The sequence below is a fragment of the Strix uralensis genome, chromosome 33 (assembly GCF_047716275.1).
Source record: "Strix uralensis isolate ZFMK-TIS-50842 chromosome 33, bStrUra1, whole genome shotgun sequence".
In the NCBI taxonomy this organism is placed as follows: domain Eukaryota; kingdom Metazoa; phylum Chordata; class Aves; order Strigiformes; family Strigidae; genus Strix; species Strix uralensis.
This window is the reverse complement of record NC_134004.1, coordinates 3134076-3151442: the sequence shown is the minus strand read 5'-3', so window position 1 is coordinate 3151442 and position 17367 is coordinate 3134076. Positions and strand designations below refer to the sequence as shown.

Below are 17367 nucleotides of genomic sequence, written 5' to 3'. Positions count from 1 at the left end.
CGCCCCCGCCCGCCCCTCAGGCAGCAGCACCGGCACTTTGGTCAAATTCCCTTTATTCAGCATTTACAGACCCGACCCGCGCGCCCCGGCGGGGCCTGGCGGGGGGCGGGGGGGAGCGGGGCGATGCCTTGAGCCGGGGGGCCGAGCTCGGCCCCCCCGTCCCCCCCCCGCCCCGGGCAGCCCCGTGAAATTTGGTGAAACCATCACGGTAAAACCCCGACCCCTCGCCCCGGGGCCGGGTGGGGGGCGGCTGCCCGGACCCTCCTCGCCCCGGCTCCGAAATCGTAACGGACACTGCAGCCCCCCCACCGACCGGGGGGCACCCCCCGAAGTGTCCAGGGGTTGGGGGGGGGCGGGAGGGGGCACCCCCAAACCTTCACCCCGGTTCCAGCAGGGAATGGGGAAACCTGAAAGTGAGTCTGGGGTCCTTGTGGCCCCGAAATCCCGCCCGACCCCGTCTGCCCCCAGACCGGGACCCCCACGCGGGGAGCCCCTTCGGCTGGGGGGGGCGGCTGGGGGGCACCTGCCAGGCACGGCTGGAGGGGGCCCAGGGGTCCGCTGACCCCCTCTGCAGGGGGGGCCTGGGCCGGGCCCCTCCCTCAGCTCGGGGTGCTCAGGATGAGCCCCACCGGCCCCGTACCCCAGGAGAGGCTTTGGAAAGGGGGGGACAGGGAGCGGGTGCGCCCGGGGGGCTCGTGGCCCCCCAGGCCGGGCTCTGACCCCTTGGCCCCCTGCCCCAGCTTTGGCTCATGCCCCCAAGGGCGGATCCTTCATATCCCGTGTAAACAGCCCCGGGGGGGGGCCAGGAAGGCAGCGGGGTGCCGGGGGTGTCCGGGGGGTCCCCTACGTCCGCTGGGCGTCCGCCTTGGCGAAGAGGCGGCTGTGCCAGTAGTCGGGGTTGTCGAAGGCGCAGTCCGAAGCCTCCAGGCTCCGCAGGGGCTTCATGCAGGGGGTGGGGGGCCCGGGGGGGCCGCGGCAGCCGGGGCAGCGGGGGGCCAGCACCGCCTCCATCTCCTCGTAGCCCTGCTCCTCCTCGGGGGCCGGGGCGGCCTCCCCGGGGCGCATGTCGGTGTAGCCGTCGTGCCGGGGGGGGCCACCCTCCTGCCGGGCTCCCGGCCCCGCCGTCACGCTGCCCAGCGAGCGGCTCAGCCGCGGCTGCTTGTTCATGTACTCGTAGTCCTCCTCCTCCTCCTGCCCCCGGCCTGGGGGGGCTCCCGGGGGACCCCCCGGCTCCGAGCCCACCTCCATGTACTCGTAGCCCAGCTCCTCCAGCGAGGCCGGCCGGGGTGGGGGGGCTCCCGGGGGACCCCCAGGCCGGCGGTTCATGTACTCGTACTCCTCCTCCGGCTCCGGCATCGAGCCCGCGGCGGGGTCCGGCTCTGCAGGGAGGGGGTGAGGCGCCGGCCAGACGCCCCCCCAGCTCCCCTTCTCTGCCCCCAGGGCCTGTCCCGAGTTCGGGGTGGGGGGGTCTCCTCTGGGCCACAGGTTCATCCCACCCCACAACCCTCAGCCCCTAAAAGACGATCCCCCCCCAGCCTGAATCCCAACCCTGCAGAAATGGGTCCCCTCCCCCCAGGGGCCCGGCTGCCCCCGGCCACAGGAGCCCCCCAACCCTCCGACGACCCACCACCCCCCAGGACGGGCTCCCCGCAACCCCACAGCGGGGGGAGCCCCCGGATCCGTCCGAGAGGACAGGCCCCCCCCACTCCACAGGGATGGGACCCCCACGCCTTAAGAACGGGACTTTGACCCCCTGCCTGGATGGGCCCCCCCCCCCCCGCCACGGCTGCACCCCTCACCCCGTCCGGCGCAGTTGGGGGTGACGTAGCCGTTGGCGTCCTCCTCGCTGCCCTCGGTGCTGGGGGGCGGGGGGGGGAAGCTCTCCCGCTGGGACAGGTACGCGCTGTCCCCCCGCGAGCGCAGGCTGCGGCACAGGCTCCCCGACAGCGACCCCCCCTCGGCCAGGTCCAGCTCCGAGGCCGTACCCCGACCCTCCGACGACTCCGACACCGTCCGCCCCAGGGACTCCTGACGGCTGCGCCGCGGCGGCCGGCACCCCCCGCCCTGGGGGACACGGAGCTGAGGGGGGGGACACACACCCCCCTGCGGAACCCAGCCCCCCCCACCCCGCCACCCCTCAGCCACCGCTTCACCTCCCACCCCTCTGGTATCCCATGGCCACCCCTTTTCCCCCCCTGCCCTGGCACCCCAGGATCACCCCCCCCAGTCCCCCCCCCGCCCCACGGGTACCTGGCGGCCGCTGCCGAGGCCGGGCTGGTTCATGGGGATGTACCCGGCCGGGGGGCTGAGCAGGCTGGGGCTCTGCGGGGGGACGGGGGGGTTGATACCCAGCGGGGGGGACGCAGGGGCTGGGACCCCCCCACCCCGCTGCGGGACAGGGGTGCGGGTCCCGACAGGGCTCGGAGGGGACGATGGGGCAGTGGGGAGGGGGGACCGCGGACCCCCACCCTGCCCTGTGCCAGGCCCAGGAGCTGGGGGGGGGGCAGAGGGGTCTCACCCGGGCGCAGCTGCCCCGCGGCCGCTGCGGGTAGAGCCCGGTGCTGAGGCCGAAGGAGGCGTCCAGCTCCTCCTCCTCCTCCTCCAGCTCCAGCGTCTCCATGTCATCCAGCTCCTTGTCGCTGAGGGTGGGGGGCTCGGCGGGCGGCGCAGCCCCGCTCTCCTGCTGCGGGGAACGGCCACGTCAGGGGCTGCGGGGCTGGGGGGGCCGGGGGGGCGGGGGGGTCGTGCCCACCTTGATGACCAGGTAGCGCGGGGGGTCGCGGGCCATGCGGGTGAACTCGTTCGCCAGCTCCTTGAAGGTGGGACGGATGTTCTCATCGATCATCCAGCCTGGGGGGGGGGACAGCGGGGGCTGAGAGCCGGGACCTGGCCCCCGGGATGGGGACAGAGCCAAGTCCTGGCTACAGGGCTGGGGACAGAGCCAGGACCTGGCCCCAGGGATGGGGACAGGATGGGGACAGGATTGTGCCCCAGGGATGGGGACAGAGCCGGGACTTGGCCCCAGGGATGAGGACAGGATGGGGACAAGCGCAGGACCCTGCCCCGGCGCTGGGGACAGGGCTGGGGACAGGCGCAGGACGGCGGGCGGTGGCCCCGCACTCACACTTCACCATCACCATGTAGACGTCGATGGTGCAGATCTGGGGCTGCGAGAGCCGCTCGCCCTTCTCCAGCAGGTCGGGCACCTCGGCCAGGCGGATCCCGGCGTAGGGCTCGGCCCCGAACGTCATCATCTCCCACAGCGTCACGCCTGCGGGGACGTCCCCGTCAGCCCCGCGGGGCCTGGGGGGGACACGGGGGGGGTGCTGGGGGGGGGGCCGGCGCTCACCGTAGCTCCAGACGTCGCTCTGGTGCGTGTACTTCCCGAAGTGGATGCTCTCCAGCGCCATCCACTTGATGGGGGTCTGCGAGGAAAGGGGGGGGTGTGGGGGGGTGTGGATGGGTGGGGCAGACGGGGATGGGTGGGGGGGACACACCCCACGGGGCAGGGAGGGGATGGGACATCCCTGGGTGGGGGGGACACACATGGAGAGGAGGGGACGCAGGGGGTGTGGGGCAGGGAGGGGGTGCCCCATGGCATGGGGGGGGACGTGGGGGTCCCCACAGGCACCGACCTTGACCTCGTTGTAGAAATATTTCTTGTCGTCGGGGTAGAGCAGGTCGGCGATGCCGAAATCGGCCACCTGGGCCTGGCTGGGGGACTTGAGCAGCACGTTGCGGGCGGCCAGGTTGCGGTGAACCATGCGGTGCTCCTCCAGGTAGTACATGCCCTGGGGGGGGCGGGCGGGGGGGGGTCAGCCGGGCCTCGGCGGGGGCGGCGGGGACCCTTCACCCCACCCCGGGGACTCACCTTGGCCACCTGGACGCACCAGTTGAGCAGGAGCTGGGGGCTGATGCTGTCGCGGTTCTTGCGGACGTAGTCGAGGAGGGAGCCCAGGGGCAGGAGCTGCGTCACCAGCTGCAGCTGCGGGCCGGGGCAGATGCCCAGCAGCCGCACGATGTAGGCGTGGTCCAGGCTGCCGATGGCCAGCATGTGCTGCGGGGGGGCAACGTCAGCCGTGGCTGAGCCCCCCCGCCCCGCGGGGGTCCCCCCGGGGAGCAGGATGGGGCCCGCGCCACCCCCCTGCCCCGGCCTTACGTCGGTGACGGCGTGGAAGGATTGCTGCCCGCTCCAGTCCTGGATCACCTTGATGCTCACCGGGATCTTGATGGAGTCGCCGTCGGGGATCCAGATTCCCTGGGGGGGACGGGATGCGCCGGTGAGCCCCGTGCCGAGCCCCGCGCCGAGCCCCGCCCCCGCTGAGCCCCCCCCTCACCTTGTGCACGGTCCCGAAGACGCCGGAGCCCAGCACCTTCAGCCGCTTCAGCTCCGTCTCCTTGAAGATCCGGGCCAGCACCTTGTTGGCTTTTTCACTGGGGTCCAGCGGCTCCAGGCTCTGCCGGGAGGGAAACGGAGATGGAGCTGGGGACGGGGACTGGGATGGGGACAGGGACTGGGATGGGGACGGGGACTGGGACTGGGATGGGGATGGAGACTGGGATGGGGACAGGGACTGGGATGGAGAACGGGATGGGGACGGGGACCAGGATGGAGCCAGGTGGGGACAGAGAGTGATGAGGATGGAAGCAGGTAGGGATGGGGATGGGGATGGGGACGGGGACGGGGACGGGGACGGGTCCCAGTCCCCTCCCGCCCATCCAACCCCCTCCCCGCAGCCCTGGGGCTCCCCCCAGCAGCAGGGACCCCCCCGGGGGGGCGACTGCCCCGCTCACCTCCCCCCTCTCCAGGTAGCGCCTCATCGCCCGCTTCTTCTGGATCTTCTTGCCCCGCCAGTAGAGCAGCGCCAGGAGGACGCAGGAGCAGGAGAGGAAGAGCCCCCCGACCACCATCACCGCGATCACCGTCGGCGCTTTCCTGGGCGCGGGAGGAGGCCGGGGCTCAGCTCCCGGGGCCGGCAGGTCCCGGCCCGTCGCTGCTGCCGTTCCCCACGCGCTTCCCACGGCCCTGCCTGGCGCGGGGGTGGCACGGGCAGGGCAGGGCTCGGCACCCCGGGGTGTGAGGGGCGAGGGGGGGGGGGACGCGGCCAGGGCAGGGGGTCCCCCAGCGCCCGCGTGGGCAGGGAACAGCCCTGGAATGGGGGGGGGGCACGGCAGCACCCCGCAGCCCCCACCCCGCGGTACCTGGAGACGGGCAGCGCCTCCCCCAGGCAATCCCGCAGCAGCGGCCCCAGGCACCTGCGGAGATGGAGATGGGGGTGAGATGTGGGGCGCGGGGACCCCCCGCTCCTCCTCCTCCGGCCGGCCGCCGGGTCCCGCAGCCCCCCCAGCCCCGGCGCACCCGCGGGTGCAGTTCTCGTGGCAGGGCCGACACTCGCGGCTGCTGTCGGGGTACTTGTAGATGGGGCCGCGCTCGCCCAGGATGCCCTCAGGGCAGGTCTCCACGCAGTGGGGCCCATCTCGGTAATGGGCGCAGCGGGTGCAGGTGTCGGCGCCCTGCGGGGGCGGGAGGACCCGTGAGGACACGCGGGGACGTCGCCGCTGCCGCCGCGGGTCCCCAGCCGGGCCGTACCGAGCCGTTGCAGGTGACGTTGCCCTCGATGCGCTCACACTCCGGGTGGCACTCGAAGCACTCGCCCCCCTGGGCAAACTCCCGCGTCTCCCTGCGGAGATAAAGTGGGGTCACCGGGACACCCCGGCATCCCCCACTGCCCCCCCTTAGCCCCCCAACTCCTTGGCAGATCCTCTGGCGCCAGTTCCTGAAGTTCGAGGCGGCCGACAAGAACCGCTCCAAGGCCATTTTCCAGTCCCTGGAGGTGAGTGGCAGCACTGGGGGGACGGGGGTCCCAGGGGATGGGGGTCCCAGGGGACAGGGGTCCTGGGGAACAGGGGTCCCAGGGCCTGGGGTCCTGAGATCCTGGAGTCTGGGGTCCTGGGGGTCCCAGGGAGTTGGGGGTCACTGGGGTCTGAGGTCCCAGGGGTCTGCGGGTCCTGAGGGGCTGAGGGTTCTGGGGGACTGGGGGTCCCAAGGGCTGGAATCCTGGGGGCTGGGGCTGCCAGAGGTCTGGGGGTCCCAGTGTCCTGGGGGGTCCTGGGGGCACCAGGGGTCTGGGGGTCCCCCAGTGTCCGTCCCACCCCGGCATCACTCCCCCCCAACCCTGGGTCAGTCCTGCTCCCCGCGCCCACCCTGGAGCTCTCTCCAGCGCCCACCCCGGTGCCACCCCAGGGAGCCACCCCCCCGCCCAGCGCCCCCCCCCCGAGCCCCCGCACCCCTGGGTGAAGCGGCAGGTGGCCACGCAGACGCCGCGGCGGCCGTAGTGGCGGCAGGACAGACACTGCGCGGGGCCCGGGCCCCAGCAGCCCTCGGCGGAGCACAGCGGGTCACACACCTTCCCCTCTTGCTCTGCGGGGAGGGAAGCGGCGGGGGGGGGCTCAGTGTGGGCTCCCCAGAGCCCCCAGCCGCCCCCCCGGCCCCCGGCCCCACTCACGGCACTTGCTGCGGGGTTTGTTGTTGCGGATGTCGAGGTCGGCGCGGCGGCGGCTCAGGGCCCCCCACTGCACCGTGTGCAGGTAGCAGAGCCGGCGGTTCTCGGTGATGTAGACGCGCCCCGCGCTCACCTCCCGCAGCGAGCGCAGCCCCAGCGACGTCACGTTCTCGTTCTTCATGATCAGCAGCGAGAAACCCCGGCTGGGGGGGGGGGGGGGTCAGGGCTGGGGGGGGCGGCTGATCCGAGAGACTTGGAGGGGACGCAGGGATGGGGATGGGGGGGACGGGGGGGGTGAGGGGGATGCAAGGACAAGGGGTGATGGGGGGATGAAGGGATGGGGGTGACGGGGGGTGCAGGGATGGGGGGGACAGGGGGGATGAAGGGATGGGGGGACAGGGGGATGTGGGGATGGGGGATGAGGGGACAGGGGGGACAGAAGGGATGAAGGGATGGGGGTGACGGGGGGATGTGGGGATGGGGGGACGGGGGGGACGCAGGGACAGGGGATGATGGGGGGGATGCAGCAATAGGGGTGACGGGGGTGCAGGGATGGGGGGGACAGGGGGGATGAAGGGGATGCAAGGACAAGGGGTGATGGGGGGATGAAGGGATGGGGGTGACGGGGGGATGTGGGGATGGGGGATGAGGGGACAGGGGGGACAGAAGGGATGAAGGGATGGGGGTGACGGGGGGTGCAGGGATGGGGGGGACAGGGGGGATGAAGGGATGGGGGTGACGGGGGGATGTGGGGATGGGGGGACGGGGGGGACGCAGGGACAGGGGATGATGGGGGGATGCAGCAATAGGGGTGACGGGGGTGCAGGGATGGGGGGGACAGGGGGGATGAAGGGGATGCAAGGACAAGGGGTGATGGGGGAGGCAGGGATGGGGGGCCGGGGGGTGCAGGGCCGGGGGATGCAGGGACAGCGGGGGGGTGTGAGAGGCCGGGCCGGGACTCACTTGTAGAGGCTCCGTCCCCGATGGTGACGAGGTTGGAGAAGACGCTGAAGTTGTGCATGTGCTTGGGCCAGGACTGGATGTTCAGGTACCCTGGGGGGGGCAGGGGGAGGTCAGGGTGGCCCGGGGGGGTCCCGGGGGGGGGGTCCCGGTGTCCCCCAGCCCCGCCGCTCACCCGTGATCTCCCGCACCGTCCGGAAGACGTTCAGCTTCTCAGGGTCCAGCGCCGAGATGTTGCGCCAGGGATCCCTGCGGGGCCAGAGCCATCAGCGGGGGGGGGGGGGGGGGGGGGCTGCACCCCGCTGCCCCCAGACCCCCCCCGGGCCCTCACCCCTCCAGGCCGGTGATGAGAAAGTCCAGGTTGCCCAAAATCTTGGTGCAGTTCACGAAGGTGTCGATGTTGCTGGAGTCCACGGTCTGGTACTTGCTGCCGGCGCCGGTGCCCTCGCAGGCTGCGGGACGGGGACGGTGAGGGCTTGTGCTGCAGCCCCTTCCCCCCCCCCGGACCCCCCCTCGGGCCCCTCCAGCCCCCCCCTACCCTTGGGACACAGCCCCGAGCAGGGCTCACACATCTTCAGCCCGTTCTTCTCCACCTCCATCTTGTCGTTGGGGCAGGCGCGGACGCAGGAGCTCTGGTCCACCACGAAATTGTCTGCGGGGAGACCCCCGCGGTTAGAGCCCGGCCCCGCCCCCCGGCCCCCCCCGGGGCCCCCCCCCAGCCCCCTGCTCACGCGGGCAGCTCCGGACGCAGATGCCCCCGTACTGGTACTTGGTGTCGGGGTTGGGCTCCAGCTGGAAGGTCAGTTTGTTGTAGATGAGGGGCTGGGGGCAGAGCGGGACGCAGGCGCCGCTGTCGTTGAAGTGGCGACAGGCCTGCGGGACGGACGGACAGACGGACACGGGGGTGGGGGGGGGCGCGGCGACACGCGCGGACACACGGACACGCGGCGACGTCTCTCGCCCCACGCACAAAGCGTCACCCTGCGCCCCGCCCGGGGTGCAGCCCCCTCCCACCGGGAGCAGACGGACGGACACAGGGATGGACACACGGACAGGCAGACACCCCCCCCCCCCCAACACCCACCCTGGGGGGACAGGGACGAGGCCCCTTCCCAGCGACGCAGACAGACGGACGGTGCAGGGGGGGTGGGCAAACAGGGGGACGCACGGACAGACAGACACAGGGATGCTGCCTGGTATCGCGCCCCCCCCCAGCCCTGGGGGTGCGGGGGGGCCCCCCCCAGGCCCCCCCGGACACGTACGAAGCAGTGTGTCTGCAGGGGGCCGGTGCAGCCCCCCGCGCACTCCTCGTGGCAGCACTCGTTGGGCGCCCGCCCGAAGCAGCGCCCGTTGCACTGGGGGGCACAGATGGTCTTTGTCACTGCGGGGAGACGGGGGTCAGCAATGGGGGGGGGGGATCCAGCCCTGGACCCTCCCCGGGACCCCCCCCCAGGACCCACATTTCTGGCAGTCCTCGGGGCCGGGCCCCCAGCAGTGTCCGCCGCAGCTCTCGTGGCACGGGGCGCCTGCGGGGAGCGCAGGAGGGTCACCCCCAAAGCCAAGGGGTGTCACCCCCCCCCCCCGCGCCCCCCCCACGCACAGGCCTTGCCGTTGTCCCCCACGACGGGCTCCAGGTGGGGGTCCCGCATGATGTCCCGCCACTCCACCGTCTCCACGTGGCAGAGCTGCGCGTTCTTCTCGATGTAGACGCCGCCGGCCAAGATCTCTGGGTGGGGGGGACACGGTGGGGGACGGTGGCTGCGGGCACCCCCCCCCCAGCCCCAGCACCATGGGGAGGGGACAGCACCGCCCCGGGGAGCACGGGGGGGGGGGGTCAGCCCCACTCCAGGGGGCACCATCGCTCCAGGGGGCATCATCGCTCGGGGATGGGGACCCCAGCGGGCGCGGGGGGGTGGCACCGCTCTGTGACAGGGACCACGGGACCCATGGGGGGGGGGAGAGCCCTGGATGGGGGTCACGGGGTGCACAGGGGGGGTGACATCACTCTGGATGGGGCCTGTGGGGGGACGACACCAACACCCTGGGCTGGGGACCGGGACGTGGCAGGGGCCAGCACCGCCCCCAGATGGGGACCACGGTGGTGACACCATCGCTCCAGGATGGGGAACGCGGAGGGGACAGTGGGGGGGGGGGGGGATGGCACCAATCTGTGACGGGGACCATGGGGGGGTGGCACCGCTCTGGATGGGGACCATGGGGCACACGGGGGGTGGCACCGCTCTGGATGGGGACCACGGCGGGTGACATCGCTCTGGATGGGGACCACGGGGGGTGGCTCCGCTCCGGGACAGGTCCCAGGACCCGGGGGGGGGCCTCGGGGCAGCCCGGGGAGGGGGGGGGTCCCACCTGTGAGCTGGTTGAGGCCGAGCTGGCGCAGGGCGTGGCTGGTGTTGTGGTTGTAGTTGAGCAGCACGAAGAGCGCGAACTTCTCCTCGTAGAACTGGGTCCCGCGGATGACGCGCAGGTTCTGCAGCGGCAGCGAGGCGAAGATGTTCATGGCGATCAGGATGTAGCCCGTCACCTCCCGGATGGTCTGCGGGCAGCGGGGGGGGGGGGTCAGCCCGGCGGGTGTGTCCCCACGTGTGTCCCCTCCCCGTGTCCCCCCCCCGCTCACCTGCAGGAAGGAGAGGTCCTGCGTGTGGTCGATGAGGACGATCTCCAGGTTCCCCATCACGATCTCGCAGTTGTTGTACATCTTGTGCAGCGTCTGGTACTGGTGCTGCGCGTCCCCCGTCACGCTCAGCCCGTTCAGGGTCCCCGCGCACACTGCGGGCACAGCACCGTGTCCCCAGCGCCTCGGCACCGTGTCCCCAACGTCACAGCACCCTGTCCCCACTGCCTCCGCGTGTCCCCCCCCCGCCATGGCGGCCGCATCCCTCTGCAGTGGCCACATGCCCCCCGTGCTGGCCACAGTCGTGTCCCCCACAGGGTCCCTCTCCCCCCACGCTGGCCACATCCCCCCCCCCAGTGGCCACGTCCCCTCCTCAGTGACTCTGTCCCCCCCTCAGTGGCCACACCACTGTCCCCTCCTCAACAGTTTTGTCTCTGTCCCTCCTGCGCTACCCCTGTCCCCCCCCCCCCCATACTCTCCCTGTCCCCTCCATAGTGTCCCCCCACCCCCCCCAAACTGGCCCCACGGTGCCCCCGTCCCCCTCCATGGTGCTGCCCCCTCATCGTCCCCAGCGGTGTCCCAGCCGTGGGGGTGGTGGTGCCCGGCGGGGGGGTGACGGGGTGCTCCCCCGCCCTCCCCTCCCCTGCGCGGCGGCGCCCGAACCGGCCGGGCGAGGGTTGCGCAAGGCGGGTGCCGCGGGCATGGCCCCCCCCCGGCACGCCCGCGACGCCCGGACTTCGGACCCGCGCGGCCTGTCCCGCCTCGACGCCCGGGGCCGGGGTTGGGGCCAGGACGTCCAGGTCCCCCCAGAGCTCGGGGGGGTGGGCGGGGGGGGCAGCGAGCATCAAGGGGGCCCCAGGGTTAATGATTGCCCGGCCCCCCCCCCCGCGCCGGGGCGGACAGGGCCCCTTTGTGCGCGGGGCAGGATGCGGCCCCCTCCCCGCAGCCGCACAAAGGGGCGATTGTGGTGAGCGGGACGGGGGGAGGCCGAGCCCCCCGAAAGCGGCGGGAGAACCGGCACCCCCGGGGGCAGAGCGGGGTGCGGCCCCCCCCGGCCCGGCGCAGACGTGACTCAGGCCCCGGCACGGGGGGGGGCAGAGGCGGGTAAATGGCAGCTTTGTCCGGCCCCGGCGCGGGGGCAGCGAAGGGCCTGAGCCCCCTCGTGGGGGCGGCCACAGAGAATGGGCAGCTCGGTGCACACATGGGAAGGGGCGCGGGGCCAGCACCGCCCCCCCCCCCCAGCCACAGCCTGTGCCCCCCCCCGGGCCGGAGCTATTTTAATAGGGAAGGGGCTATAAAAAGGTCCCAGCTGCCTGGGGGCACGGCCCCCGCCCCGACGCCCTGGGGATGGGCACGGTGGGGCCCAAAGAGGGAGGAGCTGGGACCCCCAAGCAACAAAACGGGTTTCTGGGGGCAGCTGGAACCTGCTTGGGGGGCCCCCGGGCTGCCGGGGGGGTCGGGGGGGGGGCAGGATCCAGCCCCCGCGGGACCCCCGTGGCCGGGAACACGCAGCACTTCGGGGTGACGCTGGTGAATCATTAACGGCCGCTCAAAGGTCCCGGGACCCCCCTTCTGGCACCGGCTCCCGGCAAACCGAGACACGGGGGGGGGGGCGGGGGGGGGCTCAGGGTGCACCTGCCCGCTGGGGGGGGGCGGTGTGAGGGTCAGGGGCCCCCCGGGCGCCGTCGCGGCGTCGTGGCCGGGCGTTATCAGCGCGGGGCCGCGCTGGCAGCTCCGGCACGTCGGCCGCTATCTGCCGCGTGCCACCGCGGCCCCCCGGTCCCCGCCGCCAGGAATAGCACCGGGGGGACCGGGGGGGGGCCTGGGGACCCTGGGGGGGGGGCCGGGACACACAGACGTGACCTTCTGCCCTGGGCCCCGCCGGCGGCACAAAGGGGGTCTCTGTGTGCGTGGGGCCGCGGGGCCGGATCCTGCCCCGAACAAAGGGGGCTCTGAGCCGGGGGTGGGGACGAGGACGGGGGGTCTGGGGGGCTCTGGGGGGGTCTGGGGGGGGCGGGGAGCGGAGCCGGTCCCGCTCGCCCCAATTCTGGCACCGGGCACCTGCGGGTGCCGGGGCGGGACCCAGCCGGACCCCGCGTGCGGCAGCGCCGAGGGGCCGGGTGTGCCCCCCCCGCGCTGTGGGGGTGTCCCCGCACCTGGGGCACCCCGGCGGGTGACGCCGGCCCCACCTTCGCGTCCAGCCCTCGGTGTTTTCCTTTCGGGGCTGAAAAACAACTCCCGGGCGAACCCGGCCCTTCCGGGAGCGTCCCCCGCTGCCCCCGGGGCAGGGCGGGGGGGGCGGCCAGGGGCGGGGGGGCCGCTCCGAGGGGTCCCCCCTGTGCCCCGGCCGGATCCCGGTGCCGTCGGCGGGTCCCGGCCCCGCAGCCCAAAGTTAGCGCCGGCAGCTGCGGGGGGTGCAGGTGCCTCTGCCCGGGGCGGGGGGGGGGGGACACGGACCGAGCCCCGGCCCCGCCACCGACCGAGCCGCAGCCCGCGGGGGGACTTTGGTGGTCCCGGTCCCCCCGGCGGGTCGAGAGTCCTGGGGGGGGGGGTCCCGGAGCTGCTGAGAGCGGGACGAGGGTCCCGCACCGGCAGAACCGGGACGACGGAACCGCCGGGACCTCCCGAGCGCTCCCGGTCGCGCCGCCCCGTCCCGGGACTCCCGAGCGCTCCGGTGCCGGTTCCCGCCGCCCCCCCGCGCGCTGCCGGGGCCGGGGCCGGTGCTCACCTGCCTGCGCGGAGCCCGGCGCCGGGGCGCGGAGCAGCAGCAGCAGCAGCAGCAGCAGCGCCCGGGGCCGGGGCCGGGGCCGGGGCCGGTCCATCGCGGCTCCTCTCCCGGGCCGGCTCGCGGGGCCCGGCGGCTGCGGCGTGCCCGGGCGCGGCGGGGGGAATGCACCTGGCGCGGGGCCGCCGGGGCGGGGCGGGGCGGGGCGGGAGCGGCGGGACACACACACACCCCCCCCCCCCCCCCCGCAGCCCGGCCCGGGACCCGCCCCCACCGCGCCCCGAGGGCGGTGGCACCGGGACCACCCACCACCCCCCCGGGGCTGCGCCCCCCCAGTCCCGTCAGGTGCAGCCCAGCCCCTGCGGGCCCCCCCCGGGCAAAGACGGGTCCCATCACAGCCCCCCAACATTATGGGGAGGGGGGGTCTGGCCCCATTAGAACCCCCCCAGGGCAAAGGTCTGTCCCTTCGGTGCCCCCCCCAGGGACAAAGCCTGTCCTGTCCGTCCCCCCCCCCCCCCCCCCCCGCCATCTCAGCACAAGCTCTGGCCCCCCCCACGACAAAACTTGGCCCCATTACAGCCCCCCAACATTATGGGGAGGGGGGGTCTGGCCCCTTTAGAGCCCCCCCAGGGCAAAGGTCTGACCCCCTGTGCCCCCCCAAGGACAAAGCCTGGTGCCATCACAGCCCCCCAACACCACAGTGGGGGGGGGGGGGGGGGGGGCGTCTGGCCCCATTAGAGCCCCCCCCAGCTCCCAGGGTGAAGCCCAGGCCCCCCCCAGGGCAAAGGTGGGGCCCCACTGCAGCCCCCCAGCCCCACCAGGGTCATGCTGGGGGGGGGTGTGTATGGGGTGTGAGTGCTGCCCCCCACCAGCTCCTGGCCCTTGGGGGGTGGCGGGGGCAGCTCCAGGACCTGAGGGGATTTGGGGGGGTGGGGGGGCACAGGGCCAGCACCCTCCCCCCCCCAGCCCTGCGACAGGCGCTGGGTGTCCGTCCATCCATCCACCCCCCAAAAACAGCACCAGTGGGCAAAGAGCCCCCCCAGGACGGGGCTCCCCCCTCCATGGGGTGAGCAGCAGCCCCCCCCCCCCCTCCCCAGCTTCCCCAGGGTGAGCGCAGGGCCCCCCCTCACCCAAGAAGGGGGCTAGGAGCCCCCCAGTCACCCCAAACACCCCCATCTGCCCCCAGAGCGACGCACACCCCCCCACACCCCCCCCCCCCCCCAAGAGACACGGAGCCGGGCTGGGTGCAGGATCCTTTATTGAGTCTGCGCTGGGGGGGGGCCACGTCCGGCCGGAGCCTCCTCACATCGGCTTGGGGGGGGGGCGGGGGGCAGCACCCTGTGGGGGGGGAAAGAAGAGAGTCAGGCAGATTGGGGGGGGGGGTGAACCCCCAATCGCCCCCCTCCCCGATACGTACGGCGGGTCTGAAGCGCGGTGGGGGGGTCCGGTCCTTCCGCGCCTCCCGCGAGCGGTTCCGCACCACCTTGCTGTGGATGGCGCAGCTGACGCAGTAATGCAGCTTCACGTACAGCTTGGGCAGGACGTAGGCTGGGGGGGGGCAAAAAGGGGGGGTCAGCGGCCCCCCCCATCACCCCAAAACCCCTCAGGGCACGGGCGTCCCCCTCCCCGTCCCCCACCCGGGGGGGTGTTTGGCCCCGTTTCAGGGGCACCTCGCTGCCCCTCGCAGCGCCCCCCCCCCCCGCCCTCCCCCGATGCCTCCCGCGGCCCCCCCGGGCCCCCCCCGCTCTCACAGTCGAAGACACTGGCCTCCGAGATGTCCCGCACGGCCGCGGCCTCAACGATGTTCCTGATGACAAACTTCTTGATGGCCTTGTCCTTGGGGACGCAGCGGGCGCAGTTGGTGCAGCGGATGGGCTGGACATGGCCGCGGCCCTTCTTGGCCCGACCGTTGTTCCTCCTCTTCTTCGTCTGGCGGGGGGGGAGCAGAAAGAGGATGAACCCGGGACCCCCCCCACCCCCGATACCCCTGCCCCGCCCAGGCCTCGGCAGCCCCTACGAGCCCCCACAAGCCTCCCTGCCCCCCTCTTCCCCACAGCACCCCCCGACCTCCATAAGATCCTACGCCACCGCCCCCCCCGGCATCCTCTACCCCATATGGGCCCTGGGACCCCCCCCAAAGCATCCCCCACCCCCCCCGGGCCCTGAGGCTCCCTAAGCCCCCGCCCCATATCGGCCCTGGGGCCTCCTCGAGTGCCCCCCCCGGGCCCCCCAAGCCCCCCCTACGGGCCCTAAGGCCTCTCTGCACCCCCTCCCTCCGCAATCCCCCGCCCCCCGGCTTCCTACGGCCCCCCCGGGCCCCCCCGGCCGCGCCGCCCTCACCATCTCGCTGCCGGGGCGGCGAAAGAGGGTCCGGCCGCCGCGCCGCCGCCCTTATATACCCGCCCTCCGCCCGGAAGCGCCTCCGCCGCCGCCCCGCGGTCGCCCCGGCCCCGCAGGGCCCCTCCGGCCGCCTCGCAGCGGCTCCTCCGGTGGGACCGGAGTGGGGGGAGGGGAGTTGGGGGGGGGGGACGCGGGGCGGGCGGGGGCGGCGCTGGGCGGCGGTGGGGAGGGGGAACTATTTCTCCTCGCCGCGGCGGAGGGGTCTGCGCGCCGCGCGGGGGTGAAGAGTCAGAGCGCGCCGCGTGCTGCGTGTGACGTCACCGGCGCCGCGCGCGCCGCGGGGGGCGCTGGGAGATGGAGTCCGGGGGGGGGAACGTGTCCTGCCCCCCCCCACCCCCGGGGAGGGCCCGCGCGTGCCCCCCCCGCGCCCATGGGGGTCCCTGGGTGTGTCCCCCAGAGGGGCCCGCACTGCCCCCCCTCACACCCCGGGGGGGTCCCCACCGCCCTACCCCCCCCCCCAGGCCCCCTCCCAGCTCTGGGGGGACCCCCCCATCACCCCGCCATCCCGGGGGGGGGTGTGTGTGTGTGTGTGTGTCCCACCCCTTATGGGGGGGCCCCAAGTGTCCTCCCTCCCCCCCAAACCCCCACCGGGCACCCCCAGTGTCCTCCTCCCCCCCCCCCCAGCTCCTCCAAAGGGACCCCCCAAGATCCTGCCCCCCCCCCCCGCAGCCCCCCCAGCCCACAGAAGGGAGGCGGGAGGGGGGGGGAGGCGTTAAATTACTCCGGTTTATTTATAACAGACCTTCAGCCAGTACAGTACAAAACTTACAGTAGTAGATCTCGTTACACAAATAGGTAATTACAATATCTTACAGATACAAAAGCTCCTGTGGTCACGGGCGGGGGGGGGGTGGGATGGGGGGGGGGGCGGGGGGGGGTGGTTTTTTGTCCAAAAGCGAGTCTAACCTCACAAAAAAGGGAAAAACAAAGACGACAGCAAATCCATTAACGATATACAAATGAAAACTCCGTTAGAAAGGAAGGAGGGGCCGTAGCCGGGGGGGGGGGCACGGGGGGGGCCGGGGTATTGCACATCATCGTTTGTTCTTCATACATCTGATTAAAAAATATAGATATTTACACGAGTAAAGCGACCTGGAGTTTACAAAATTCCTACATTTTTGTTTTAGACTCTTTTACAGGAAAAAGAAAAGAGACGGAAAGGAAAAAAAAAAAAAAATAAAAAACGAACAACAAAAGCCAAGAGCAGTCAGAAACTGCAGAGCTTCCATTTCGGGTTGTAAAAACCCCTTTTTGGGGTTGTTTCGGCGCTGGAGGGGGGAAGGGGGGGCGCGGGGGGGGGCTCCGGCCGGGCGGGAGGGGGGAGCTGAGCCCCGCGTCCCCGCTCGCCACACGGCCACCGGCCACAGAACAGCAAGAAAGGAGGAAAAAAAAAAAAAATAATAATAATAAAAGAAATAGAATATTGAAAGAAAATGGGAAATAGGGGCAACGGGAGTTGCCGCCGCGTGAGGTGGTTGTGTTTGTGTCCGTAGAAAAGGAACAGCCTTTGGTTTGAACCTCAGGAGAGCCCCGCGAGCGGCTGCTGCTGAGGGGCGTTTTATGCATCCTGGGCCTGGGGGGGGGAGCGGGGCCCCCCCGCGGCGGGGGGGGGCTGCGGCCGGGGGGGTCCCGGCTGCGGCCGCCAGCACCGAGGCGGTGGCCGGTGTGGCCGCGGTCCCCGCCGGGGATCGTCGCCGGGGTCGCGCTTTATTTTTGGTTATCGGCTGCCTCCCCCGCCCCCCCTAAATCCCTTTCGCCAGGAGACCCCCCCCCACACCCCATCACGGAGGGGCCCCGGCTCCGGCCCCCCCCCCGCGGGACCGGGAGCCCCTTCCCTCGGTCTGGTGCCCCCCAAAACCGTCCGGCTCCCGGCTCTGCCGCCGGAGCCCGGCCCGGGGGAAGGGGCTGAGGAGACCCCGCAGCCGCCCCCCAACTCTTTCAGACCCTCCGAACATGGAGGGGGGGGGGGGTCCCGGGGGGGGGCAAAGCTCCAGCGTTGGGGTGCCGCCGCCCCGGCTCCTCCGCGCGAGCGGGACGGACGCTGCGGGGACACGGGGAGACCCCGCCGCCCCCCCGGGAGTGCCGGAGGGAGCAAGAAGGCTTTGGGGGGGTAGAAGGGGGGGGGGGGGACTGGATTTAGCGCC

At 72.7% G+C, this 17367-nt stretch overlaps 2 protein-coding genes across 2 annotated transcripts; both read right to left on the bottom strand.

Annotated features, from left to right (window-relative positions):
* Nucleotides 1-36: 36 nt before the first annotated feature.
* Nucleotides 37-12972, bottom strand: ERBB3 (erb-b2 receptor tyrosine kinase 3). The gene is made up of 28 exons (XM_074853698.1): nucleotides 12824-12972; nucleotides 10099-10250; nucleotides 9831-10017; nucleotides 9064-9189; nucleotides 8924-8989; nucleotides 8726-8844; nucleotides 8195-8336; nucleotides 8002-8115; nucleotides 7795-7915; nucleotides 7639-7712; nucleotides 7463-7556; nucleotides 6507-6706; nucleotides 6289-6421; nucleotides 5591-5681; nucleotides 5360-5514; nucleotides 5203-5256; nucleotides 4795-4936; nucleotides 4338-4457; nucleotides 4160-4258; nucleotides 3872-4057; nucleotides 3636-3791; nucleotides 3350-3425; nucleotides 3125-3271; nucleotides 2753-2850; nucleotides 2519-2683; nucleotides 2251-2322; nucleotides 1800-2064; nucleotides 37-1379 (listed from the first exon to the last, which is right to left on the bottom strand). The coding sequence occupies exons 1-28, from the start codon at nucleotides 12915-12917 to the stop codon at nucleotides 844-846; spliced, it is 3984 nt and encodes a 1327-aa protein (XP_074709799.1). The 5' UTR covers nucleotides 12918-12972; the 3' UTR covers nucleotides 37-843.
* A 1089-nt stretch (nucleotides 12973-14061) lies between these two features.
* On the bottom strand, nucleotides 14062-15319 carry RPS26 (ribosomal protein S26). Its single transcript, XM_074853639.1, has 4 exons — nucleotides 15161-15319; nucleotides 14572-14749; nucleotides 14238-14368; nucleotides 14062-14158 (listed from the first exon to the last, which is right to left on the bottom strand). The coding sequence occupies exons 1-4, from the start codon at nucleotides 15161-15163 to the stop codon at nucleotides 14123-14125; spliced, it is 348 nt and encodes a 115-aa protein (XP_074709740.1). The 5' UTR covers nucleotides 15164-15319; the 3' UTR covers nucleotides 14062-14122.
* Nucleotides 15320-17367: the final 2048 nt, after the last annotated feature.

Bases quoted from the DNA above. Each gene is read 5' to 3' on its own strand.
- ERBB3 (XM_074853698.1), bottom strand. From the start codon at position 12,917: ATGGACCGGCCCCGGCCCCGGCCCCGGCCCCGGGCGCTGCTGCTGCTG. The intron at 5,682-6,288 runs GTGCGGGGGCTC...TTATCTCCGCAG, and splicing joins ACCTGCCGCTTCACCCAGGG to GGAGACGCGGGAGTTTGCCC. The intron at 5,515-5,590 runs GTACGGCCCGGC...CCGCCCCCGCAG, and splicing joins ACGTCACCTGCAACGGCTCG to GGCGCCGACACCTGCACCCG.
- RPS26 (XM_074853639.1), bottom strand. The intron at 14,369-14,571 runs GTGAGAGCGGGG...GCCCCCCCCCAG, and splicing joins GGAGGCCAGTGTCTTCGACT to CCTACGTCCTGCCCAAGCTG. The intron at 14,159-14,237 runs GTACGTATCGGG...CCCCCCCCACAG, and splicing joins CACCGCGCTTCAGACCCGCC to GGTGCTGCCCCCCGCCCCCC.